This window comes from Rhodotorula paludigena, assembly GCF_050403205.1.
Source record: "Rhodotorula paludigena JCM10292 DNA, Rt_paludigena_JCM10292v1_ctg2, whole genome shotgun sequence".
NCBI classification, from domain to species: domain Eukaryota; kingdom Fungi; phylum Basidiomycota; class Microbotryomycetes; order Sporidiobolales; family Sporidiobolaceae; genus Rhodotorula; species Rhodotorula paludigena.
In genome coordinates this window covers 445,590-469,921 of record NW_027481456.1, presented here as the reverse complement: position 1 = coordinate 469,921, position 24,332 = coordinate 445,590, and the positions used below count along the sequence as shown (strand labels likewise).

The 24,332-nt window shown below is 64.1% G+C and overlaps 8 protein-coding genes across 8 annotated transcripts; 5 read left to right on the top strand and 3 right to left on the bottom strand.

Annotated features, from left to right (window-relative positions):
• Window positions 1–63: 63 nt before the first annotated feature.
• JCM10292_004469 (hemolysin III family protein) lies at window positions 64–1,519 on the top strand (the record flags this gene model as incomplete). The annotated part of the gene is made up of 7 exons (XM_076645804.1): window positions 64–261; window positions 320–536; window positions 618–752; window positions 824–877; window positions 928–1,055; window positions 1,125–1,201; window positions 1,333–1,519. 7 exons carry the CDS (start codon window positions 64–66, stop codon window positions 1,517–1,519), a joined length of 996 nt encoding a protein of 331 aa, XP_076508674.1.
• A 758-nt stretch (window positions 1,520–2,277) lies between these two features.
• On the top strand, window positions 2,278–4,021 carry JCM10292_004468 (leucine-rich repeat domain-containing protein; the record flags this gene model as incomplete). The annotated part of the gene is made up of 2 exons (XM_076645803.1): window positions 2,278–2,795; window positions 2,860–4,021. 2 exons carry the CDS (start codon window positions 2,278–2,280, stop codon window positions 4,019–4,021), a joined length of 1,680 nt encoding a protein of 559 aa, XP_076508673.1.
• Window positions 4,022–4,276: 255 nt separating this feature from the next.
• On the bottom strand, window positions 4,277–5,842 carry PMU1 (putative phosphomutase; the record flags this gene model as incomplete). The annotated part of the gene is made up of 8 exons (XM_076645802.1): window positions 4,277–4,385; window positions 4,445–4,590; window positions 4,668–4,741; window positions 4,811–4,888; window positions 4,955–4,977; window positions 5,037–5,248; window positions 5,312–5,580; window positions 5,740–5,842. 8 exons carry the CDS (start codon window positions 5,840–5,842, stop codon window positions 4,277–4,279), a joined length of 1,014 nt encoding a protein of 337 aa, XP_076508672.1.
• A 513-nt stretch (window positions 5,843–6,355) lies between these two features.
• Window positions 6,356–9,287, bottom strand: JCM10292_004466 (uncharacterized protein; the record flags this gene model as incomplete). The annotated part of the gene is made up of 8 exons (XM_076645801.1): window positions 6,356–6,514; window positions 6,577–6,912; window positions 6,973–7,703; window positions 7,760–7,905; window positions 7,971–8,193; window positions 8,257–8,806; window positions 8,865–8,940; window positions 8,998–9,287. 8 exons carry the CDS (start codon window positions 9,285–9,287, stop codon window positions 6,356–6,358), a joined length of 2,511 nt encoding a protein of 836 aa, XP_076508671.1.
• A 930-nt stretch (window positions 9,288–10,217) lies between these two features.
• Window positions 10,218–14,959, top strand: JCM10292_004465 (pyruvate carboxylase; the record flags this gene model as incomplete). The annotated part of the gene is made up of 13 exons (XM_076645800.1): window positions 10,218–10,243; window positions 10,332–10,437; window positions 10,641–10,814; window positions 10,986–11,021; window positions 11,133–11,247; window positions 11,317–11,816; window positions 11,882–12,160; window positions 12,220–13,597; window positions 13,659–14,030; window positions 14,094–14,208; window positions 14,344–14,503; window positions 14,593–14,748; window positions 14,825–14,959. The coding sequence occupies 13 exons, from the start codon at window positions 10,218–10,220 to the stop codon at window positions 14,957–14,959; spliced, it is 3,552 nt and encodes a 1,183-aa protein (XP_076508670.1).
• Window positions 14,960–15,455: 496 nt separating this feature from the next.
• JCM10292_004464 (uncharacterized protein) lies at window positions 15,456–16,454 on the bottom strand (the record flags this gene model as incomplete). Its single annotated transcript, XM_076645799.1, has 3 exons — window positions 15,456–15,659; window positions 15,723–16,162; window positions 16,421–16,454. 3 exons carry the CDS (start codon window positions 16,452–16,454, stop codon window positions 15,456–15,458), a joined length of 678 nt encoding a protein of 225 aa, XP_076508669.1.
• Window positions 16,455–16,661: 207 nt separating this feature from the next.
• RPC37 (DNA-directed RNA polymerase III subunit C37) lies at window positions 16,662–17,895 on the top strand (the record flags this gene model as incomplete). Its single annotated transcript, XM_076645798.1, has 3 exons — window positions 16,662–17,334; window positions 17,398–17,738; window positions 17,803–17,895. 3 exons carry the CDS (start codon window positions 16,662–16,664, stop codon window positions 17,893–17,895), a joined length of 1,107 nt encoding a protein of 368 aa, XP_076508668.1.
• A 211-nt stretch (window positions 17,896–18,106) lies between these two features.
• JCM10292_004462 (uncharacterized protein) lies at window positions 18,107–24,030 on the top strand (the record flags this gene model as incomplete). The annotated part of the gene is made up of 13 exons (XM_076645797.1): window positions 18,107–19,082; window positions 19,139–20,370; window positions 20,432–20,813; window positions 20,872–20,990; window positions 21,055–21,225; window positions 21,287–21,454; window positions 21,508–21,609; window positions 21,660–21,926; window positions 21,993–22,052; window positions 22,111–22,259; window positions 22,316–22,445; window positions 22,503–22,672; window positions 22,734–24,030. The coding sequence occupies 13 exons, from the start codon at window positions 18,107–18,109 to the stop codon at window positions 24,028–24,030; spliced, it is 5,223 nt and encodes a 1,740-aa protein (XP_076508667.1).
• Window positions 24,031–24,332: the final 302 nt, after the last annotated feature.

Genomic DNA, 24,332 nt, shown 5'->3' with positions numbered 1-24,332 from the left:
CTCGCGGAGAGGCCGCGAGACGAGAGGATGAGGCGGTGCTCGTGAAGGCCGATCGCCGAACTGATGAAGTTCGCCGGTGAGGTTGGGCTCGTCTACTCGTCCCTCTTCGTCGACGCCATGAAGGGCCTGCTGCGCTACGACCAGCTCGAGGCGTGGCAACGAGACAATCCGCTCATCACCTCCGGCTATCGCCCGCTCTTCCGCTCATACCTCGGCTGCGTCCGCTCCATCGCCGGCTGGCACAACGAGTCCGTCAACATCGTGAGTGCTGCCACGGCTTCGAGCAGCTAGACATAAGCTGAGGGCGCCAGCCTCGCAGTGGACACACCTCTTCGGCGCGACCATCACCGTCCTTACCGTCTTCTACCTCCTCCTCGACCTCTCACCCGCTGGTTCTCTCACGCACGGGCGGCAGGGCTGGCGAGCCCCCATAGCCGGTATACCCTACCCATTCCCGAATGATGCCCAGCCGAGCGTGACCTGGGCCGACACGGTCGGGTTCGCCTCCTTCCTCTTGTCGGCGAGTGTTTGCCTCGGTACGTTCCCTCCCTCGAAATCCACAAGAATCACACGAGACGATTGCTTCCAGGCTGGGCTGACGGCTCAATACCTCTCAGGCTTCTCCGCCTTCTTCCATACCTTCCTTGCGCACTCGCAAGAAGTCGCCGTTGCCTGGAACCGCCTCGACTACGTCGGCATTGTTGTGCTGATTTCGGGCACATTTGTCCCGCTTGTTCACTACGGCTTCTTCTGTGCGTCTCTTTCGCCTGCACCGCTTGGGACATGAAGCTTACATACGGCCCCCGCCTCGTCTTTCCCACAGGTGATCCGCATCTGCGCAACACCTACGTTGCCCTGATCTACACTTTTGCAGCAGGTGCGTGCACTCCGCTTCGTATCGCTGGGTGCCGACCCTTTTTCCCGCAGCAACGATGGCTGTCATCGTTTCGCCTAAAGCGCGCACGCCCGAGTTCCGCAGGATCCGCACATGGCTCTTCATTGCACTCGGACTGAGCGCCGTATTTCCCGTTGGGCATGCTGTGCTGCGCTATGGAGTACGTTGCGGTTCGGCTCTTGTGAGCCGTGTATTTCCAAAGTTTCGCCTGAACCGCCTTTCTTCGCAGCTCGAGGGCGCATCGGTCGCCATATCACTCGCATGGCTGGCCCTCGGTGGTGCACTGTACATTGTCGGCGCTTTACTGTGCGTTTCATTCGCGATTCCCTCCCCCTCCACCTCGACCTTCTCAAAGGCAGAATGGCTCCACCTTGCGCCGGATTCCTTGAAGTGGTACGAGTGCACTTGCAGACTCATCGTTCTTACTCTGCCCCCAGCTATGCCGAGCGCGTGCCCGAGCGCTTCTCTCCCGGCTCGTTCGACCTATTGCTCTCTTCGCACCAAATCTTCCACGTCCTCATCCTTCTGGCGGCATGGGCGCACTGGTCGGCCATCACCGAGGGCTTCCGTTACTGGCACGGCGAGCGCGGCGGGACGTGCCCCGCCTTTGTCGTCACGACCTAGGAGAGGAGCATCGTGCTTGCGGACTGAGACTCAGGGCGGCACAGAGATAGACGCGGGACTGGGAAACGAGGAGTGGGTTGCGAGGTAGTACAGCTATGGAACACAATCAACAGGGAGGAGAGACACGGCGAGCAAAGGGTAGGTCCGGTACAAGATCCGGCGAAGACAGACGAAGGCGAGTCTTCCTCCTCCCTGGCACGGCCACAGACGACGAAATGCGCTGGAAATGATGCCGAGAGACTCTGCAGAGACGCAGGAGATCAGCACGAGCGACACCACTCCGCGATCGCCACTGCACGCGGGCTCACGAGACCTCCCCACCTCTCGGCTCGTGAAAGGGGACAGACGAACGCACTCAGATGCCGCCAGAGGAGCGCTCGACGAGGACGCTGAGGCCGCCAGGCCTGGTCGCTGCGCGGGTGTAGGCGATGCGGGCGTAGGCGCCGGCGAGGAAGGAGAGGGCGCCGCTGAAGGGATCCGAGAAGGTCTTCAGCGGGACGACGAGAAGGAGGAGAGGGAGGAGAGAGCGGCGAGGGATTGGGACGTACAAGGTGACGAGGCGGCGGTGCACGAAAGCCATGTTCTGAGGTGACTGCCTACGAAGGTGGGCACGAGAGAGAAAGGGGCGGCCAGTACGAGCAAAGTGGGGAAAGGGCGGCGAAGTTGCGCGCAGGCACGTTCGCCTCCTCCCCTGAACCCGCGCGACACCGCCTCGCTCTTCGCTTGTCCGCTCGAACCCTCTCCTGCCCCGGACACCCATGGCTGCGAACCCCTTCTCGGCAGCAGCAAAGGGCTGGACCGCCCCAGAGTGGTCCCTCGAGTCGCGCACCCGCCGCACCGTCACCGAGCCCGCCGCACCGCTCTTCACCTCGAAGCGCCCGCTCCGCTCGACGACCAACCTCCCGTTCCGCCCGCCAGACGAGGAGAAGGGCCGCTCGTTCCGCTCGAGCAGCCAGTCACAGGCGGTTACCGCCCTCTTTGGCGCGCCGCCTGCGCTCGAGCACCTCGCGCTCGACGACGCAGATGCGCTCATCCAACCTCGCTCCGGCAACGTCGTCTCGTTCGCATCCGCAGGTGACGACGAGGACGACGACTTCTTTGACTCGTGGAGGGCAGATGGAGGTGCTCAGGCAGGCGCGGACGCATCACAGAGCGAGGACGAGCTGCCGAGCCCGTTCCCGACGTCATCGCCGCCCGCCGCGCTCCCCTCCAGCCTCGTCTGGACGCAGGCGATCGACCGCGCCGTGTTCAACGCCGACGGCAACATTCAGCTGAGGTGCGTCGAAACCGCGAGGCACGTGCTGTCGAGCGAGGGCTGACGCGAGTCTCCCGAACTGCAGCGGGCAGAACCTAGACGAAGTGCCGAATGCCGTTTGGGAGCTTTCGACGCTCCGTGCGCTCAAGCCGACCGGCACCTCGCGCATGCTGAGCCGGACCCAGTCCGTCCCGGCGACCAGGGTGCCCGACGCGCAGGTGTCGAACCGCCTCTTTGGCCGCACCTCGTCCGGCTCGTTCGCTCCTTTCGCCGCTTCGACTCTTCCTACGACCACCGTTCCCGTCTTCATGATGCTGTCCGGCAACCACCTCACGACAGGCTCCATCTCAAACGCCCTGTGGTCCCTGCCGAACCTCCAGGTCCTCTCGCTGCGCAACAACGACCTCGACGAGGTGCCCGAAGGCATCGGCCGCCTCGTCAATCTGCACGAGCTCTCCCTCGCTGGAAATCACCTCCAGTACCTGCCTGCCGAGATCCTCGACCTCGAGAACCTCGCCAACCTCACCCTGCACCCGAACCCGTTCCTCCCGCCTCCACCCCTCGCTTCGCCCGACGACACGCCTGCTTCGCCTTCGCATGACGCCCCTTCGCGCCCTCAGCGGCGGCGGCGGCGCATTCACGGTCCGCTCACGAGGCATTACACGGTTCCTTCGCTGAGCGAGATTGCCCAGCGCGTCTTGCTCGACGATACTGCCTCGACTGCGAACAGCGAGTCATCGTCAGCTCCAGCGCGGAACATTCAACTCTACTCTCCAGGCGTCGAATATCTGCGCGACGCTCTCCCCGCGCACCTCTTCGCCCCGTTCCATTCGACCTTCTTCACCCCTTCGTCGCCAGCGTCGACCGCGCCGACCTCGTCCTTCTCCTCCCAGTCCTCGTCCTTCCCGCGCACGCGCCAGCCCTCTTCGTCGTCCGCGCACTCTCGCGCCGACGGCTTCGCAGGCCCAACCCAGCCTTTCGACCCGCTCTCGCACGTGTGCCGCTCGCCCGCGCACACCGACGCGCTCACGGGCGCGGGCGCGAAGGGGTTCGTGCGTCCGGCGGTGGAGCGGATCGAGTGGGTCTCCGAGGCGAGCTTGAAGCGCGGGGCGGGCGGAGCGGCGGGTGCGGCTGGAGGAGCGAAGGGCGAGGTGAGGAACATTCCGATCCGATGGAGGGGATGCGGGGCGGGGTGTCTCGACTGGCTCGAGGAGGAGGAGGAAGACGATGGCGAGCGTCAAGCGTGAAGAGGCGCGGGGTTCTTTCGCTTTTTTCGGTGGTGGCGTTGCGGGAGACGTTTTTGAGGCGAGCCTGCAGCCTGCTAGTCCTTGCGGTAGAAGGGATGGCGGTGGCGCGGCAATAACAGACGCATACCTCTGAGCAGCGGCCCGCTCTGTGTTTGCAGAGAGAAGGACGAGCGAGCCTCCGCAGCTTCCCTTGAGCGGAAGTGACGACGGCAATGCAAAGTCGACTCTCGAGTACAGAGCGGTGCTTGCATAAGTCTACAAGTCTCTGGTGCGCCGAGCCTGCGGTGCATACGACGGATTGGTCGGAACCGGCGCCGGAATGCTCTGCCCGCCTGCGAGCAGCTCATTCGTTTCCCGAGGATTGCTGAGCGAGATCGAGATCGTTAGCTTATCTACAGGACAGTGGACTCGCACAGAACGCACTCGACCGCCTTGACAACGACGGGGACCATGCTGCCCGTTCCGACGTGCAAGTCCGGGTTCGGGTGGCCGCACGCGCGAAGGAGCGCTTTGATCGCGCCGCCATGCGCCGTGATCGAAATGAAGGTTGCTGCTTCGGCAGCAAAGATCTGTGTTGGGTGTTGCATGTTCGGGACGACATCGGGATCAGCCGTGCAACGCTGGAAGTATGAATGGGCAAACACACGTGGTTCAGGACTTGTTGCATGCGGAACGCGGCTTGCTGGTCAGACTCGCGCCAGTCTGGGCTCCAGCGCTGGTCTGCAGGCATCGAAATTCAGACGGCGCCCCGCGGAAAGCAGGGGTCCGCGGCCAGGTGTGAAGACTTGCCGTGCTCAGAGAACGGCACCTCAAACGCGAAGGCAGGATACCGCTTGGAGATGTTGCTTTTTGTCTCTCGCTTGTCGCCTACGACACGGGAAATACGAAGTCAGCAGGAGGCTAAGGGAGGAGACGGAATCCGGCGAAACCCACAGGTATGTACGCCAAGCACCTCTCTGCTCAGATACTAAGCGATTAGGACTCGTGGCGCTAGACTGGAGTGCAGGAGACATACCGCAGGTTCTCCCTCACGAGCGGGATTGCTTTACCCTCCTTGAGCAGCAGGTCATGCCAGGTGATGTCCAAGGTCGACATGGCCCGGCTGAGCGGACTGGAGTAAAGTCGCTGCGGTAGAGGGGCGCCGGCTGCAGCTTCGATAGCCCAGGCGTCGGTGTTACGCCGGGCTTGCGCAACGCCCGTCGGGGTGAGAAGCGGGTCAGGTCCCCACTGTCCGGTATTGCGGTCAGATGCCGCTGGTTCAGATGAAAATCTGCTAATCACGCAGCGCACCGTGATGTTCCCGTCCCCATTCAGCATACTCCAGTAACTGTTCCAGGCCTCGGTACCGTGTTCTCGCTCGCCGACGTTGTGCCATCCTTCGCCGTGCCTTGCGAGGTAGAACACCTTGTACACCGTGTGCTCGTCGGCTTGAGCATTGAGCTGCGCAACGCGCTCGCGGAAAGAGGACCATCGACGGGGTGTGCGGTCGATCAGGCCAAAGGACGAGGTGAGTGGATCAAAGTCGGTCGAGTTGAACGACGGAGAAGACTGCACGAAGTCTGCGGTCGGCGCCGCGGGACGTGAGTTCCAAAACAAAGCGAACGAGAAGCAAGACAAGATAGCGGCAGCAGAAACGGAGTGTGCGGCACGAAAACAGGGTCGCCGAGGAGATCAAGGTCAGTCTGGCGCTCTCGCTGTGATGTGCGGGGCATACGCACATCCTTCAACGCTCGTGTAGTTCGTCGGCGTGAACAGTCGAGCCTGTCGCTCGCCGGACAACGCCGTCCTCGCGCCTCCGTCAAGATCGTCTGGCAGGTGCATCGGCGGGAGAGGTTGCAGCTGTAGCGGGTGCTGAGACACAGCAAGCGCAAGTCCCGCAGGCAGAAGCAGACAATCCAGCGCAAGTCGCATCGCGGCCTTCAGAAGGGGTGGAAGGATGAAGCCGTAAGGTCGAGGAGACGACGATGAGGCGGTGCAGCGGAACGTGCGGGGGCGCAAGTGGGCGGTGCAGATGCACGGGCCGGGTCGTGCTGTGTGATGCGCACTCAAGAATGTCGGAAGGATGCCGAGCAAAAGCAGTGCGCACGTCGAGCAGCAAAAGAAACTGCACTGGCCGGGAATCGAACCCGGGGCTAGGCAACTCAGACGAAGCTGGCAATGCCCAATTTTACCACTAAACCACCAGTGCTTGTGGAAGACAGCACGAGTTTGTGCACATAGATAGTGAGGCAAGCTGACGCACCTCGCTCCCGACTTTGTAGCTCTCAGAAGCAGATCGACTCTCCCACACCGATCAGACAGCCCTATGCAGTAGATACAAAGATATGAGAAAGTCTACGGAGCCTGCTCCAATGACCCCTCGCCGACGAGGATGGCGTGGTTGACGCGCTCCTTCTCGTCAGTGAGCTGGAATGTCTCGATGCGCTCGCCAAAGTCGGACAGCTGGTACACCCGCATCCGGCGCGAGAAGGTCTTCGAGCCGTAGCCAGAATACTGCACGGGGAGGAAGCGAGTCAGCAAGCCTCCTGAGGGACGAAAGAAAAGAAGGTGCGCACGGTTGCTCCGCCGCCAAAGCAGATCCACACGCCCTGCACGCGCCGACAATCGGACGTGAGGTGGCAGTGCCCGTGCGCAAGCACTTTGACCTCGGGCCTGCCCGCTGTCGGCGACGCGGCCTCGCCATCCCAGAAGGCATCGACCGGCGCATCGCCGTCGCCGCGTGGTGCGGGGAGCTCGCCTTGCGCGAGAATGGCCTGCTCGAAAAAACCCGAGTCGGTCTTCGAGGCACCGCTGCCCTCGTAGCGGTTGCCGACACGGAGCCGCTTGCCATCGGGCCCGACGTCGATCTCCGAGTTGTAGGCTTGAGGAAGCGGGATGTGGAAGAAGGTGATCTGCACGGAGGTTCAAGTCAGCAGAGTGCAAGGAAGGGAGAGAGCGGGGCTGGTCCTCACAGCATTCGGCTTCGCCTCCATCGGCTCGTCGACCGTCGGACCGATGGGCAGCTCGCTCGGCTCGAGGAAGCCTTCCTCTTCGAGAAGCGCCTCCTCCGCATCGAGCAGAGGGTTCGAAGACGCGTACTCGGTCTCGCCGTCTGCCTCCTTCGACGACGTCCCGTCGCCCTCGCCTTCCGTCTCGAACGAGATGTCGTCCTGCGGATTCTCGACCGCGTCGGCCGGGTCGAACGGCTCGACTGCCGTCCCAAAGTCGCCGTTCTCCTCCTCCTGTCGCCGATTCAGCGCGACACCGCGGCGACTGCGCGCAAAGACGGAGGGCGGAGCGCGATCGTCGAGTGCGGCCCCGCCCACAGTCGGATCGTACGCGTGCCACTTCTGGCGCCCGCCGTCGCCCGCACCCGCTGCGGCGCCCTTCTGCGCGGCAGCAGGCTTGGTCTGCGCACCGCCGATCGCTCGAGGCGGCGTGTACGGCCGCATGAACGTCTTCATCTGCGCCGAGCGGCCGCGGAACCAGTTGATCTGGTTGGCCTTGAGCCAGTCGTAGCCCGGATCGCTCCACGGCGTACGCTTCTTGGCATACGCGTGCGAGTCGAGGAAGTACAGATTGAAGAGGGCCGTGTCGTCGTTCGCGGCGGCGGGCGCGCGGATAGGCCGGACGTAGTTGCCCTCGCCGCTGACTGAGGACGGGCCGACTTCTCCGACAAAGAGCGGGAGGTGGCGCATGAGCTCTACGGGCGGACAAGTCAGCTGAAATATGGAAGCGGAGTGTTCGGTATCAACGCACCGATCTGCTCGGCGTGCTTCAAGTCCGTCTCCTCTTCGTCGTGGTTGCCGAAGATGATGGTCCACGGAATCTGCCGCTTGTACACGAGCGGCGCCCACTTCAAGATGACAGACTTAGCGTCCCACGAGGTCTTCTGGCCGTTGAGCCTGCGAATGGAAGCGACTCGTCAGATAGGATCAGACGCGGGGATCCGACCGGAAGGGAAACGCACTGGTCACCGCTGAAGACAACCAGGTCGGGCTTGACCTCGTCAAGCGCCGTTTCGAGCCAATGCAAGCTGTAAACATCGGCCCCAAGCTTCTGGCACTCGGCCTCGCGGCGCGGGTCGAGGTCGCGGCACTCGCCAGGCCCGACCGAGAAATGCAAGTCGGCGACTTGCAGGATCGAGAAGTTGCCGGCGCGATCGAAGCGGAGTGTCGGTGCCGGAGGGAGCTCTGCGCGACGACCGAGGTTAGCGAGTCGGGCCAGGTGCACACGTCTCTGCGGAAGAAGCGTACGAGAGATCTCCTTCCGGTATGCGAGGCTCGCACCGACTCGCTTCCCATGGCCGTTCCCGACCCACTCGTGATCCTTCTCGCCGCCCGTGATCACAGGCGTCACCTTGGTGTACCCGGGCAGGGCATGCACCTCCTCTCCACCGTAGAGCACGTCGAGCTCGGTGATGGGCTCGAGGGCACCTGCGCTGCCGTTGATCGTGTCCATGCGGCGCGCGGCGAGCACGTCGGCCTGCGGCGTGAGCTTGTAGTGGAGGAAGAGCGAGTCCATGCGGGGCCAGACGCCCTCGCGCATTGAAGTCGACACCTCGACCCAGAGGCCGTCGGCCGACAAGTCCTCGGTCGTCGGACGGTGATCGAGCAGACGCAGGTCCGTGATCACGTCGGCGGTCGAGCCCGGCAGGAGGCGGCGGGCGTAGATGTAGAGGTAGTAGATCCCAGCTCGCTTGTTGATGTCGCGGTCGATGCGCTCCCACTTGCCGCGAGTCGCATCCTCCTTGGCGGGAGAGGTCGGCGAGCACATATCGTACAGGCCCGGCGACAGGACACAGCTCTGTATACGGCCTCTCGTCAGTTCCGCATGGGATTGTGTTACTCGCACGGGCACCCACCTTCACCTGCAGCTCGGTAAGAGGCGTAGTACTCGGGTCGAGCGGATCCCAACCAGCCTTAGTCGAGGCGACACCCCTGTGGAAGGGCGAATTCAGCGGGTACCGAAGCACGGGCACTCACGATGCGACGTACCACATGTCCCAGTCATCCCCCTCGTCCCAGTACTCGTCCTCGGTCCCCTTCTCGCCAGCTTCGATGGCAGCATCCGTCGTCCCAGCCGTCGCAGCTCCCGCCGCCGCCTTGCCCGCCGGTCTGGCAAAGGTGAGCTGGTACGCTTGGTGTCCGAGGTTGACGGGCTTGCCGTATGGGCGGTTGTATGGCGCCTCGAGCTTGTATCGGCTCGTGAGGAGGCACGAGAGGAGGACAACGCTGACGAGGAAGGCGAGGCGGACGTAGGTCCGTGACGACGAGGGCGAGAGCATCGTGCGTGTCTGTGCCTTGTTGTCGCCCGCTCAAAGCGGCGCGCCCGCGAGAACCGCGACTTCGGATCGGAGGTGGAGCAACGCGATGCGGGTCTGGGTGCAGCGTGGGCGTAGCGAGGCCAATTGCGCGGGTCGATGCGGCTTCTAGCGTGTTTCGCTTGGCTCTGTAGGTCGCGCTCCGCGTGCGCGTGGGGTTTGAGAGGACGGCGAGAGGGTGCCGACGAGAGTGACTGTCTGTTAACAGTGAGTCCCGCTTCTGCTGAGGTGTGATCAGATCTGTAGGATGTCAGATATACCTGCAGGGGTGCTTCAAGACACTACAGAAACGTTGACTTAGAGACAAGAGCGCGAGCCTACATCCCCCTGTCTGACCTTCCCAGCCTCTTCCGCGTTTCCTCCTCGCTCTGGGCACAGCAGTTGCGGGCTCGAAGCTTTCCCACGAGACTGCAGAAAGCCGACCTAGCCTGGCAGAGAGTGCCCGAGGATTGGCAGTCCGAAGTATCGGCGATGACGCGATTCCCTTATCGCTAGCCCTCTCGAAGTAGGTAGTCTCTCTCGCTCGTCCTGCCGCACCGTGGTGCTCTGTCAGGATTGATCGGGCAGCATCTGGTGCGTAAGGTCCCTGTGGCCCTGGCCTCGAGTCTCAGGAGCAGCGACGAGACTGACAGTCTGCCCCACATCGATTATTCGCTCGCATCGACATGCCCTCGGCGCTTTCCTGTGTGCCCAGCTTGACTCTGTGGTCTGTTCTCTTGCGCTGCTCACAGTCCAGTGACCACGCTCTCACGCTCGCGCCCTTGTCTGCCCACAACGCACCTCGCCAGACCCCCCACTTGCGGCGCCCTGGACCTCGCCGTCGCTTGTCTTCTGCGCGCTCGCTCTCTGTGATCTCCGCGCACTTTCTCCGTCTCCGCCTTTGCTCTCTCCACCATGGCGCAGGCCCTCAAGACGCCTATGTGAGCCCCCGCCGCGCACCTCGGGCCCTCGCACACGCACTCACGCTCATGCTCGTCCCCCCGCCCCGCCAACGCCGCAACCCCGCAGGCCGTCCCGCCCTCAGTCGCCCGGCGCAGTGACGCCCAGCATCAACTCGCTGCGCCGCCTCGGCCGCTCCCAGCCCCTCAAGAAGATCCTCGTCGCCAACCGCGGTGTGCGTGCCCCGCTCTTCGCGCCAGACCCGGCGACAAGCGCGTTCGACCGACGGGAGAACTTCGTCGCGCTTCGCCAGATGCGGACGGATAAAGCAGCCTGAGAGCAACAGCGGGCTTTCTGGTGTCCAATGAGCCAGAGCAGAGCCGCGCCAGGCGAAAACAACGAGCTGACCCGGCGTTTTCGCGTCGTCGGGAACTACAGGAGATCGCCATTCGCGTCTTCCGCACGGCCCATGAGCTGGGCATGACCACGGTCGCCATCTACTCGCACGAGGATCGCTACTCTGCCCACCGCAACAAGGCCGACGAGGCGTACCAGGTCGGAAAGGGCCTCACGCCCGTTGCGGCCTACCTCGCTCAGGACGACATCATCAGGGTGCGCGCTTTCTTCTGTCCGCCTCCTGCGAGACTCTGCGCTTGCCTGTGTATCGCCATGGATTGCCAAGCTGACGCTGTCTCCCGCGTTGCATTTCTTAGATCGCTCTCGAGGTGGGATTCCTTCCGGTGCCTTTCTGTCGACTGCGCTCACCCTTCCTTCCCTCTGCAGCATGGCGTCACCATGATCCACCCTGGCTACGGCTTCGTGAGTCTCTCGCCACCCCTCTCTTGGTTCGCCGTATCGTCGACGACTCGCGACATGCTCCTGGGCAGCTCGCCGCGACATCTTCGCTGATCACCCTCGCCTTTTCCGCAGCTTTCCGAGAACGCCGAGTTCGCTCGCAAGGTCGAGGAGGCTGGCCTCATCTTCATCGGCCCGCAGCCTCAGGTTATCGATGGCCTCGGCAACAAGATTGCCGCCCGCAAGCTCGGTGAGTAGCAAGACCCGACCCTACCCTCCTCGTCGTGTATTCTCGTGCTGACATGGCTCTCGCCTGTAGCCATGAAGATCAAGGTCCCCGTCGTTCCCGGCACGCCCGGTGCGATCGAGAAGTTCGAGGACGGCGACGCCTTCGTCAAGGAGCATGGCTTCCCCGTCATCATCAAGGCCGCCATGGGCGGTGGTGGACGCGGCATGCGTGTCGTGCGGGACGCCGAGTCGTTCGAGTCTGCATTCAAGAACGCCGTCTCCGAGGCCAAGACTGCGTTCGGTGACGGCACGGTCTTTGTCGAGCGCTTCCTCGACAAGCCCAAGCACATCGAGGCGCAGCTCATCGGTGACTCGGCGGGCAACGTCGTCCACCTCTTTGAGCGCGACTGCTCCGTCCAGCGTCGCCACCAGAAGGTCGTCGAGCAGGGCCCGGCGACCAACCTCAGCGAGCAGATGCGCGAGCAGCTCTTGAGTGACGCCGTCAAGATTGCCAAGGAGGTTGGCTACCGCAACGCTGGCACCTGCGAGTTCCTCGTCGACTCGCGCGGCTACTACTTCATCGAGATCAACGTATGTTTGCTCAGTTCCGCACCGCCTCCCTCGCGGGCTTGGACTGACTTTCCTCCTTCCTGCAGCCTCGTATCCAGGTCGAGCACACCGTCAGTGAGGAGATCACCGGCATCGACATCATCGCGGCGCAGATCCAGATCGCTGCCGGCGCGACTCTCCCGGAGCTTGGCCTCACGCAGGACTCGATCAGCAAGCGCGGCTACGCCATCCAGTGCCGCATCACGACTGAGGACCCGGCGACGGGCTTCCAGCCTGACACGGGCAAGATCGAGGTGTACCGCTCCGCAGGCGGAAACGGTGTCCGCCTCGACGCCAGCTCTGGCTTCGCTGGCGCCCAGATCACGGTGTGCTGCGTCCTGCTCTTTCGCACTCGTGTGCAGTACTGAAGAGCGAGCCCCTACAGCCCCACTACGACTCGCTCCTCGTCAAGTGCACGACTCGCGGCGCGACCTTCGAGATTGCGCGCCGCAAGATGCTCCGCGCGCTTGTCGAGTTCCGCATCCGTGGCGTCAAGACCAACATTCCTTTCCTCTTCCGCGTCCTGTCGCACCCGACCTACGTCGAGGGCAACGCCTGGACGACCTTTATCGACGACACCCCCGAGCTCTTCAACCTCGTCACGTCGCAGAACCGCGCGCAGAAGCTTCTCTCGTACCTCGGTGACCTCGCCGTCAACGGCTCGTCGATCAAGGGCCAGCAGGGCGAGCCCGGCCTCCACGAGGAGATCCCGATCCCGACCTTCTACGACACGAAGGACGAGACCAAGGCGATCGACACGAGCGCGCCGTGCCAGACCGGCTGGCGCAACATCATCGTCGAGAAGGGCCCCGAAGCGTTCGCCAAGGCCGTCCGCGAGTACCCCGGCGTGCTCATTATGGACACGACCTGGCGCGACGCGCACCAGTCGCTCCTCGCGACCCGCCTCCGCACGATCGACATGGCCAACATCGCCAAGGAGACGTCGCACGCGCTGCAGAACGCCTACGCGCTCGAGTGCTGGGGCGGCGCGACCTTTGACGTCGCGATGCGCTTCCTGTACGAGGACCCGTGGGAGCGCCTGCGCGAGCTCCGCAAGCTCGTCCCTAACATTCCCTTCCAGGCCCTCGTGCGCGGCGCCAACGCCGTCGGCTACACGTCGTACCCGGACAACGCCATCTACGAGTTCTCGCGCCGCGCCGTCGAGAATGGCCTCGACATCTTCCGCGTGTTCGACTCGCTCAACTACATCGAGAACATGCGCCTCGGCATTGACGCGGCCAAGAAGGCCGGTGGTGTCGTTGAGGCCGCCATCTGCTACACGGGCGACGTCGCCAACCCCAAGGCGCACTCGAAGTACACCTTGGAGTACTACCTCGAGTTCGCGCAGCAGCTCGTCGACTGCGGCATCCACGTCCTCGCCATCAAGGATATGGCCGGCCTCCTCAAGCCCGAGGCGGCGACCATCCTCATCGGCGCGCTCCGCAAGAAGTTCCCCGACATGCCGATCCACGTCCACTCGCACGACACGGCCGGCATCTCGGTCTCGTCGATGCTCGCGTGCGCCGCGGCCGGCGCCGACGTCGTCGACGTTGCGATCGACAGCATGTCGGGCATGACCTCGCAGCCGTCGATGGGCGCCGTGTGCTCGGCGCTCGAGCAGTCCAACCTCGGCACGGGCATCTCGTACGCGAACATCCAGGCGCTCAACCTTTACTGGTCCAACGTGCGCCAGCTGTACCAGTGCTTCGAGGCCAACGTCCGCTCGTCCGACTCGGGCGTCTTTGAGCACCAGATGCCTGGAGGTGCGTCGCGCTCGTGTCCTTTGCGTCACCGCGCTCTTGCTGACACGACGTGCGTGAACAGGCCAGTACACGAACCTCATGTTCCAGTCCCAGCAGCTCGGCCTGTCGGGCCAGTGGAAGGCGGTCGTCAAGGCGTACATCGAGGCGAACGAGCTCTGCGGCGACGTCGTCAAGGTGACGCCGTCGTCCAAGGTCGTCGGCGACTTTGCCCAGTTCCTCGTCGCCAACAAGCTCTCGAAGCAAGACGTGCTCGACCAGGCCGACAAGCTCGACTTCCCCTCGTCGGTCGTCGAGTTCTTCCAGGGCTACCTCGGCCAGCCCGTCGGCGGCTTCCCCGAGCCCCTCCGCTCCAAGATCATCCGCGACAAGAAGCGCATCGACGGTCGCCCCGGCGCCGACATGGCGCCGTACCCCTTCGAGGACGTCCGCCAGCGTGAGTCTGCGAAGCAAATCTTGTCTCGCTTCCTTGCTGACTCCGCCCCTCTCTCTTCCGCAGAGCTTATTGAGAAGTTCGGCTCGAGCATCACGTCGTGCGACGTGCTCTCGTACTGCATGTACCCGAAGGTTTTCGAGGAGTTCAAGGACTTCACCCTCAAGTATGGCGACCTCTCGTGAGTCTCGCCTCTCGCTCTTACCCTGTCTAGCGGGTCTGTGCGAGCGTGATACTCAGAACGCTGGGACGCTCGCGCTGGCTTCCATTGGATGGTCGAAGACGATGATGGCTGAGTCGTCCGTTTTCCGCACAGGCGCCTCCCGACCCGCCACTTCCTCGCCAAGCTCCCCGTCAACGAGGAGCTCGCGGTCGAGATCGACCAGGGCAAGACCCTGCTCATCAAGCTTGTAGCCGTCTCGCCCGTCAACCAGGTCACTGGCTTCAGGGAGGTCTTGTTCGAGCTCAACGGCGAGGTACGCCTCCTCTTCAGGTCTCGCTGCCAGACTCTATTTCCGTGTGGGCGGAGCATCTAGTCCACGTGCTGAGCTTCCTCTATCCGCAGGCCCGTCTCGTCAGCGTCGAGGACGAGTCGGCCGCCATCGAGACTGTGCGCCGTGAACGCGCTACCAAGGAGCCCGGATCGGTCGGTTCGCCCATGTCTGGCGTTGTCGTGGAAGTCCTGGCAAAGGAGGGCCACGAGGTCAAGGCCGGCGACCCGGTACGTTCACTCAATCGCGTCTAACGCTCGTCCACCTCTTGCTTCCTTCTCGCTAACGCCCTCACCGTACGTGCAGCTCGCGGTCCTCTCGGCGATGAAGATGGAACAGAACGTGACGGCGCCCGTGTCGGGCAAGGTCAAGCGCATCGTCGTTGCGCAGGGCGACTCGCTCTCGCAGGGCGACCTCCTCCTCGAGATCGTCCATGCCTAGGTGGTGCGGCCTCGTGGACCTGCTCTCTTGGTGCACGGCGTCCTGCGAGGTGAGCGAACCGTCTTCGCGGTCGACCAATCCCCGCCTCACTCCTTCCCGGTTCCCCTCCTCGTCCAGCGTCCTCCCTCGGCCTTCCTCCGCCTCCGCTCCTCCTCGTCTGTGTCATTAGATGTTCTCGCGCACTCCCCTGTCTTGCCTCTCTCTCTCCGTGCCTCGGTCTCTTCGAAATCAAAGCGTCTCTTGCAGTGCCGACTCTCCTGGCCGCACAGTGCGGCAGCAATGTGAGACCGCAAAGCTCAATTTGCCATTGCAGATGATCAGAGTCGACTGGCGCTTGCGCTACGGAGTTTGAGGAACCAGGCGAAGGCGGGCGAACGACGAAAGCGCTATCCAGGCCGGTCGGAATGCGCGGCACGGTCTACCTCAGACCACCGTCGCTCGGTACGAATGCGATACAGGACGTGTGCTAGTGGTACAGTGCACGCTCCTGTGCCCTCTACCGCGTTGCCCCGCTCGTCCCGCCCCCAATCCCGCTCATCCCGAACACCTTGGCCGCGAGCGCCTGCAGGATTTGCGCCTTCTGCCCGCCGTCGAGGTCCTTGAACACCTGGTACACGGCGCGTCCCTTGGCGTCGCGCACGGCGCCGAGCTTGCTGCCAGCAAAGGCGCCGATCGCTGCGCCGGGAAGGTTGCCGGCGATCTGCGAGAGGGTGCGCCCGTCAGCTACTGAGTCGTGGAGACCTGAGAGCGAGATTTGACGCACAAATCCGAGAGTGGCGCCTGCTGCTGCGCCGGACCAGGTCCACAGCGGCAATGTGCGGTTGACCTCTGGCCGGAGCATCTCCTCGAACACGTTGCCGAAGACGTGCTCTGGGTCGGGCCTCTCGGCGCGTGCCGCCTCGGCCTCCTCTTCGTCGTCCTGCCGCGGGAAACCCCCGCCAAAGTAATCCCAAAAGTTGCCGCTGTCCTCTGGCTCCTCGGTCCACCGGCTCTGGTTCGACCTGCGCAGCTCGTCGTACGCCCTCCGCCGCTCCGGGTCGCTCAGCGTAAAGTGCGCGTCGGCGACCGCCTGGAACTCGACGGTCGCGGCCTTGCGCTTGGCATCGTTCTGCGGACCGGGGGGAACGCGGTCGGGGTGGCAGCGGAGCGAGGCGCGCTTGTAGGCCGTCTTGATCTGGTCGTACGAGGCGGTTTCGGTGATCCCTGGAGCAGGATTGCGAGCGAAGTCAGCGATCTAGTCACGTGGAAGTGGGATGCGTTCAGATGCGTGAGTGTGCCCCGTCGCTGCTGGTACTAGAGAGAAGCCTGTGCGATGCAGGTCTCCTTCGACTGAACAGCTCAGCAGCCTCCACTGGGACCGCAAAGCGAGCCACGTCGCGAGAGCGTAGCGGAGAGGCTGGCGGGGCGGTGCAGCTGCGAAGTGGAGCGAGCAGAGTGGGCGAAAGCAGACGAGAGACGCACCGAGGATCGAGTAGTAGTCGGGGAACGAGGCCATCTCGGGTGCAAGTGAGGGTCTCGCGAGCGTGTGCAGCGGCGAGCTACGAAGGGTGCAACGCGACCGCCGTCATCGCCGTGCGCGCGCGCGGGGTTGCTGTGCGCCAGACTCGCCCGTATAAGCGCGCCTCCCCTCGAGTCGCTTTCCGCCGCCCGCGCTCATCAGTTCCCGCGCGCCTTTCTCGCTTCACTCCCCGCTCTGCGCGCGATGGTCGGCAAGTACGACGAGGTGCAGCCTACTGCTGTCGCGAGCACGAGCAAGGCTCGCCCCCGCACCGGCCCCCCTGCCGAAGACGCCGACATGGCTGCTTCCTCGACTCCGCAACAGAGCGACGGCAGCAGCGACGGCAGCGACGACGACGACGAAGACGAGGACGAGGACGATGACGATGAGGACCCGATTGTGCGGAGGCTGCCCGTGTACTACAACCCCAGCTTCCTCGAGTCGCTGTGCTTGCTCCAGTATCCGGACCGCCCTCCTCACCCCGACTCTGCGCACCCTCTCCTCCCGCCCGCCCTCCGCCCAGACTGGTCCCGCGACCCTTCGCCCTCGGTAGGGCGTCTCCAGGCCCAGTACAAGCCCCACACCCAGCACCTCGAGGTGACGCTCCCGATGGAGCGGCACGCCGAGCGCTGGAACGACGACCACGCCAGGCGCTACGCCGAGGGCGTCGTCGAGGACCGCGACCGCGAGCGTGAGCGGCAGCTCGAGGCCAAGAACAAGGGCAAGGGCCGCAGGAAGCGCCGCGACGGTGCTGGCGAGGACGAGGACGAGGCGAGGTACCGCGAGGAGAAGGAGTCGCGCCGGCTCGACAAGATGGTGTATGCGAGCTCGGGTGTGCCAGAGGTCACGAGCTACCTCATCGGTGTCGTCAAGAACGGTGCGTGTTGCGCAGATCTGCATGTATCCGCGCGAGGCTCACGCTCTCTTCCGCTGCACGCAGATGCTCTCCACCTCAACCCCGTCAATCAGACGTTGCAGCTCCGCCCCTCGCTCACCTATCTCGACAACCTTCTTGCGCTCGAGCGACGCGCGAAACGCGCCGCGCAGCAGGCCGAAGACGATTCGGACGAGGAGATCTCGGACACGGAGCTCAAGAAAGAGCAGGTCGCCAAGGCGGTGCAGGTCCAGGTCAAGCAGCAGCAGCAACAGCAGCAGGGCGGCGGCGGTGGGAGCGGCGCGGATACGAGGGGCGCGAGTGCACTGCGGAGTGGCGGCCTGTTTGCGCCGATGCGGGCGGAGGAGGCAGAGTCGTGGAAGCCGCTCAAGCACTACCATGCGAACGTGCGTCTCTCTCGCTCCGATTGTGTTACTCGAGTCGAGCTCATGTTCGTGTGCGCGGCTGCAGACGGATGCGGCCGAGGATGCGTTCCAGCGCATGTTTGCGGCGACGGACAAGAAGCTGAAGAGCACGACCAAGCCGAAGGAGTACCTCGGTTAGCGGAGGGCGCGGGTGGCATGCAACCATTTGCTCGAATCCAGTGCGCTCGAGACTGGCTGCGTTTGTTGTGCTCGACGCGTGCGCTCGATCCTCGTTCCGCCTCCGCGTTCGCGACGGACGGACGGACGGCGCGCTGCCTTTCCTTTTCCTTTGCGCCTTTCTCCTCTTTGCCTGGGTGTTCAAGAGTGGACTCGACTAACGGAGTGCAGGGATGCCCCTGCCGATTGCCGACTTGTACGCCCGCCCTCGCTCACCCTATCTCGCGCCGTCTTCGTCGTCTCCGTCGCCGTCGCGCCCCGCAATCTCGAGCAGCCCGAGCGCGCCCTCATCGCTGCCATCTGTCGCCAGCCTAGACCTGCGCTCCCGCCCGCCGCTCAAACGCGCGACGCTCTCGCTCGACCCGAGGAGGGACGACCCGTTCGCACCGGCCTCGCCGCCGCTGCCGAGGACGGGCGACACAGGCAGCGTGGGTATCGACGCGGGGCATGAGACACCGCTAGGAGGCGAGGAGTGGCGCGTGAGCGAGTCGGACGAGCGCATCGTTGCCGACTCGGCGAAAGAGAACGTCGAAGGCGACGACGACGACGCGACTGTGCGCCGCAGGACGTCGACTTCGAGCTTCCTGCGCTCCCTGACGCGCCCGCTGCGGTCGAGCACGAGCAGCCGCACCTCCGTCTCGGGCTCGCTCTTCTCGTCAAAGCCGAAGAACCCTCGCCGAACTCGCTCGTCCATCCAGCTCGACCGGATCTCGTCCCCGCTGCCTCCGTCCCTCTCGACTGCGCCGCCCGACCCGCATCCCGAGCGCACAAAGGGCGAGCTCCTCAGCGTGGGCGAAGCCGTCGAGCGCCGCAGGTCCTGGCTCGTCCAGCAGCACGAAGGAGAGGAGCGCGCGGCCGCTGAGCCGCCGCAGCGCGCGGCGACGCCTGCGTTCCATGCGCAGACGATCTCGTTTGCGAGCAGGCCGCTGAGCTCGTCGCTGCGGGCGAGCAGGACCGAGCGCGGCTTGAACAGGAGGGCTTCCCTCGGATCGCTGTTCTTCCCGCGCAAACAAGACAAGGGTGACGGGTGCGACCAGGCGGAGGAGGCGCATGCGAACGTCCACTCCGTGCCCTCGACATCGTCGAGAAAGGCGCTCAAGGTTCTCGGCAGACTGGTGGGAGGAGGGGGCACGAGGCAACAGGGCGAGCGTGCGTTCGCTCTCTCGATGCGGCTCACGAGCACTTTTGACTCTGCCTTGTTCCAGCGTACTCGCCAATGTTGCCGAATTCTGACGGCGTCGTCGGGCTCGCGCTCACGACAGATGCGCCGACCCGCCGCATCGTGCCCGACAATGCTCGAAATTCCTTCGCGACGTCTGCCTCGTCGACTAGCTCACTTCGCTCCCGCATCTTGTCTTCTGGCTCTTCCGTGACTGTCAGTCCGTCTCAGAGGACGAGGCTCGCATCAAGCGCGACGATACTCGAGCGTCATGCGGAGGAGGAAGGAGAAGACATCGTCGTCGAGTCGTCCGTCACGTCAACCAGCCGCCCACTGTCTCCTCCGCCCAACATCCCTCTTCCGCCCCTGCCGACCTCGCCTGAAGCGCCTCACGGCTCAACTGCGCCGTACATCCAGTTCACCGCTCCGACTCCCGGCACAACTCCCGCCCCTCGCCGCGCACCGAATCGTCCTCCTCTTCCACCAGGTCTCGCGCCCGAGCCTTCCCCTTCGGTCACTCGAACGCCTTCGCCAGCGCGAGCGCCGGTCCCACCTGGACTCGCGCCGGATTCTGCGGCCACCAACTCGACGTTCTCGTCCGCTCGCTCTGTATCTCCCGAACCATCCGGAGCTGTCCGTCCGTCCAGTTGCGCATCCAATGTGCACGAGATGTCGCGCATTCCTCGTCCACCTCGCCCGCCGCGGTCGGCAGCGCGCCCTTCTTCGGCGCAGGGGCACAGACCAGTAGGTACACCTGCGGCGGTGGCTCCAGTTGTCCCGGCGACGGCCGATTTGCCGCGTCTGAGGGTGTTGTCGCCCCTCTCGCGCAAGTTGAGCCGTCAGTCGACGCAGCGCAGTCCGCAGCAGCATCCACCCGTCTCGCCGTCCCATTCTGGCCCGAGCGGTGCCGCCCCTTCGCTCGTCAAGGACCGCGCGCCCGTCTCGTCCGCCGACCTGCGCGCCGCACATGCCTCGAGCGCCTCGGCACAGACGGTCAAGGGCAAGCTGCGCGCGAGCACGACGACGCGCGCGGCCGACTCGCCGCGGCCAGACCCGCTCGTCTCGCTGTACCTCGTCGGCGGGCTGTCGAAGGACCCGCGGAATTGGATCGAGGCGGACGCTGCGGACGGGTTCGAGGCGACGAGGCTGGATGCCGAGGGAAGAAGGTGGAAGGCTGAGGTGCTTGGCGTTATGAGCGGCGCGAAGGATGGAGAGGAAGGTGAGGTTAGGCGACTCGGGAGGGACGAGATGGAAAAGGTCCAAGCGAGGGCACTCAAGGTGCGTTGCGACATCGCACGAGAGCGTGTGTGGCCGTCTTGACAATTGGTCTCTGCCGCAGCTCGCCTTCGACCGCGATGTCGAAGTCATCGCTTCGCCTTCGCAACCGTCCGCCACGACGTCCTTCTTCTCCTTCACCGCGTCTCGCGCCTCTCCCGCTTCGTCCCCGCGGCAGCAGCAGTATCATTGCGTCTCGCTCCTCGTCTGGTCGCATTGCGACGATACACGCGCGACGGCCATCGCATCGCTCCTCCAGCAGCGCATCACGAAGGCACAACTCGAAGCTGAGGCGGTGAAGCGCGGAGCGCGCGCTGCGAGGGCGGGTCAACGGCTCAGCAAAGTCCTCCTCGAGCAGCTCAGGCAGGACGAGCCGGCGGCTGACGACGCGGCGACGACGACCGGTGGGGCGCCCAGCGAGACAGACGCAGGAACCGATGGTCGCGGTATGTTCAGTCCGTCTATCGCACTTGCTTGCTTAAACCTGAAACTCGTTTTCGGCAGCATCCTTGGAGCTCGACGACCGCCCCCCTCTCCCCGTCGGCCCTTTCCTCGACCATCTCGATCGCTCGCCACTGTGGCTTCCGTACGCCATCGTTCTCGTCTCAACGAGTCCTCTCTACGTACGTCTACTTCTTCGCGTCTTGACGCATCCTCGTCGGCGGACTGAGCCTGCGCCGTTCGCAGACCCTTCTCATCGATGCCGTCCGCCTCAGCTGGGCGCGCTACCATTCGCATCTCGCATCGCACTCGCTGCAGATGGACAGGCTGCTCAACATGCCCGTCCAACGACCAGGCGAGGTCATCCGCGTCCCCGTCAGCGTCGCCGAGGGGCAGCAGGACACGTTCTTCAGCGCGGTGCGCCACGCTCGACTCGCTCGCAGGCATTCTGCTCGGTGCTGACGCAGCACCGCAACAGGTCATGCCTGGCGAGATCGACTGGACGACCGGCGTCCCCTGCTCGCGCAACTTCCCGCTCTGGCCCGTCTTCAAGTGCTTGCACGCCGACAATCTTCTGACCATCGCCGAGCTCGCGCTGGCGCCACTCGGCAGGATCGTCTTTCTCAGCAAGCACTCCATTATGCTCGTGCGCTTTCTTCCCGCACTGTGTTTCGCGGTCTCTCACACATACGCGCGCAGTGCCTCGCAACCATGGCGTTTCAGACGATCCTCGAGCTGCGCGACTGGAAAGGACTCGTCCTCCCGACCTGCCACGCACGGGATCTCAAGCTGTTCCTTGAGGTACGCGCGCCGACGTTTTCGTCCGCAATGTGACTGACTCGCATGCCCAGGATCCCGGACCCTGGCTTCTCGGACTGCCCACGTCTCCCGCCAACGCCTCGTTGCTTTCATCTCTCGCGCCCGAGATCGTGCTCGTCGACCTTGATGCCAACCTCGTCTCCTGCGCGTGCCCCTTCCCCTGTGCTGTCTCGACCGGCTCGGTACGAGACAAGGCTCTCAAGCGACTCGAGGGAGTCGTCGGGACAGTTGGTCGGCACGAGGTCCCGCTCGAGCTGATCGAGGCGTTCTCCGGCGGGCGCTTCAGGCCGTTTTCGGTGGTGCGTTCAAATTTCTCCATGGCTTCCAGTCGACAACGCTGACGCGCACGAGATTGGGCCACGCAGGTCGAGGTCGCAGGCGAAGCGAGAGAGGCTGAACGGCTCAAGCCAGATGTGACTTGGCAGGTCAGTCTGGCCCTTCTTTCTCTGTTTCATCGCGAGATTGACGGTATGCGACGGACAGTGGGACGAGCAAGCCGTGTTGAAGGAGCTTGACTCGATTTTGGCTGAGACGCCACGCGCAGGCCTCGTCGGAAAGCTTCTGCGGCTCAAGAATCCTCGCAAGAGCGTCGACCTCGACACCAATCTAAAGCACATCCAGGCCGTCGTCCGGTTCGTTCGATAGTCTGCTTCTTCCTCGCTTCTGAGCGGGACTGATCTAAATGCAGAGATCATGCGAGCACCTTTGTCGAGCGCCGCGACTCGCTCGAGGGCGAGATCAACAAGGCAAATCGCCGGCTGGCGGTGCTCATGAACCAGAGTGCCGAGTGGCAGCGGTCCTTCTCCGTCTTCAAGGAGGTGCGCCCCCTCTTCGCGGCTGGCTGGCTGACTTGCGCTGAACTCACCTGCTCGCAGTTTTCCGACAAGGCGGCCAAGGATTCAGTCGAGCTCAAGGTCCGCCTCGAGAACGAGCGGCGCGAGGCTCGCCGCCTGACGGGTCAGCTGGCCGCAGACCGGGAGCAACAGGCGCAACTCGAGGCGAATCTCGAGCAGGTCGAGCGCGCGCGCGGACAGGCACTACACGAGTGCGCACTATTCCTCTCTTCCATCGTTGAGTGCCCCGAATTAACACCTCCCGCTCTGTAGGCTCGCTCGCATTGACGAGCTGCGTCGCGACCTGGAGCGCCAGCGCGCCTTGCTAGCTCAGGAGGTGCAGAGCATCGTACTCGGTGCGGACGACGAGACGAGTCCTGTCTTTCAGGCGGTGTATTCTCGTATCGAAGCGCTCTCACAGCGCAGCGAGACGTCGTCGCGCCCAGGTACTGCCCTCTCAAGTCGTCGCCCGTCGAGCCGTCTCGCCCGCCAGCCGTCTTACCTCGACGAGTATCTCCCAAAAGCCGTCGCGGAGGAAGACGAGGACGACGAGGCGTTTGAGGTGCTCGACGAGGAGGCGAGGCTCGATACGATGCGACTTGCCTTCCAGGAGACTTTCCGCGCGATCTCGTCACGGCTCTCGCTCGCGCTGCAGGCCGCAGGCGACTTCCGAGGTACCGCACTCAGCAACATGGCACACTCACACGCTTCATCGTCAATCGGGACCATATCGCCTTCGCGCACCGTGGAGAGCGATGCGACGCTCGTCTCCCAAGGCACGCCTGTCGGGTGCCGCCCTCCACTTTCTCCCGAAGTCGGTCCATTCGATGGCAAAACACGACCATTCTCACCTACAGGCTCAAGCGCCCTGGGCTTCCAGCCAAAAACGCTCACGCTCACGCCGCCCGTCTCGCCTGAGATGGACGACCTTGCGACACCTGCCTCGTTCGTCACGATCCGCTCAAATCGTCGCATCCCCTCACACTCGCACAGCGCGCATCAGCGGCAGTCGTCGCTCGGCGCTGCCTCGGTCTTGAGCGCGAGCACGTTCTCGACAGTTTCGACACCGCTCGCTCGCTCCCCGTCCGCCGCTTCGCCGTCCGGCCTCGTTCGTCCCGCCAGCCGCGCTTCGATCCTCTCACACTCGCGCTCAGCCTCGCAGATCAGCTATCTGAGCAGCAGCGTCGAGTACGAGGATGCAAGGTCGTTCGTGAGCGGCTTCGATTACACGAGCCGCGCCGGGACGCCCGCCGCGGCTCACACATTCGCCCAGTCACCCGAGTACAAGCACGGCGATCACATGGAGGAGCTCGCGCAGCCCGACTCGCCCCTAGCGGCGCGCGAGCTACTCGCCCTAGCGGCGCGCTCGTACTCGCCCGAGCTCGCGCGTCGCCGCCGACCTGGGCACGGGCATGGCCGGCAGGATTCGTTCGCGCTCGATGCACCGCCCGTCGCACTGTTCACGCGGACCGGCTCGCTACGCGGGTCGAAGGGCGGCGAGGGGAACGAGGGGGACTTGCGCGGGCGAGTGAGGAGGGTGGTCGAACGCTACGAGCAGCGGGGGGTTTGATGGCGTCGTGGTCGTGCGGACTTTCGGTCTTTATCCTGCAGTATGAGACAGCTTTTTGCTCTGGCTCTGACGATCGCGACACCAAGCAAAGAAAGCGCAAGTCCAAACGAATTCGTCGGCAAGGCCACTGGGATGTGGTGTCTCGTTCGGGCTGGCCGGCGGCACCAAACTATCACGGTGCAATGATTCGCGCCTGTCGAAGGAGCTGCTGGCGTTACTGGGTGCGAAGCCCGCCTGCCGAGTTTCGAGCGGCCCGACGCAGTGCTTGCTCGGTTCCGCCTCAGACTTGCAGATCCCTACAA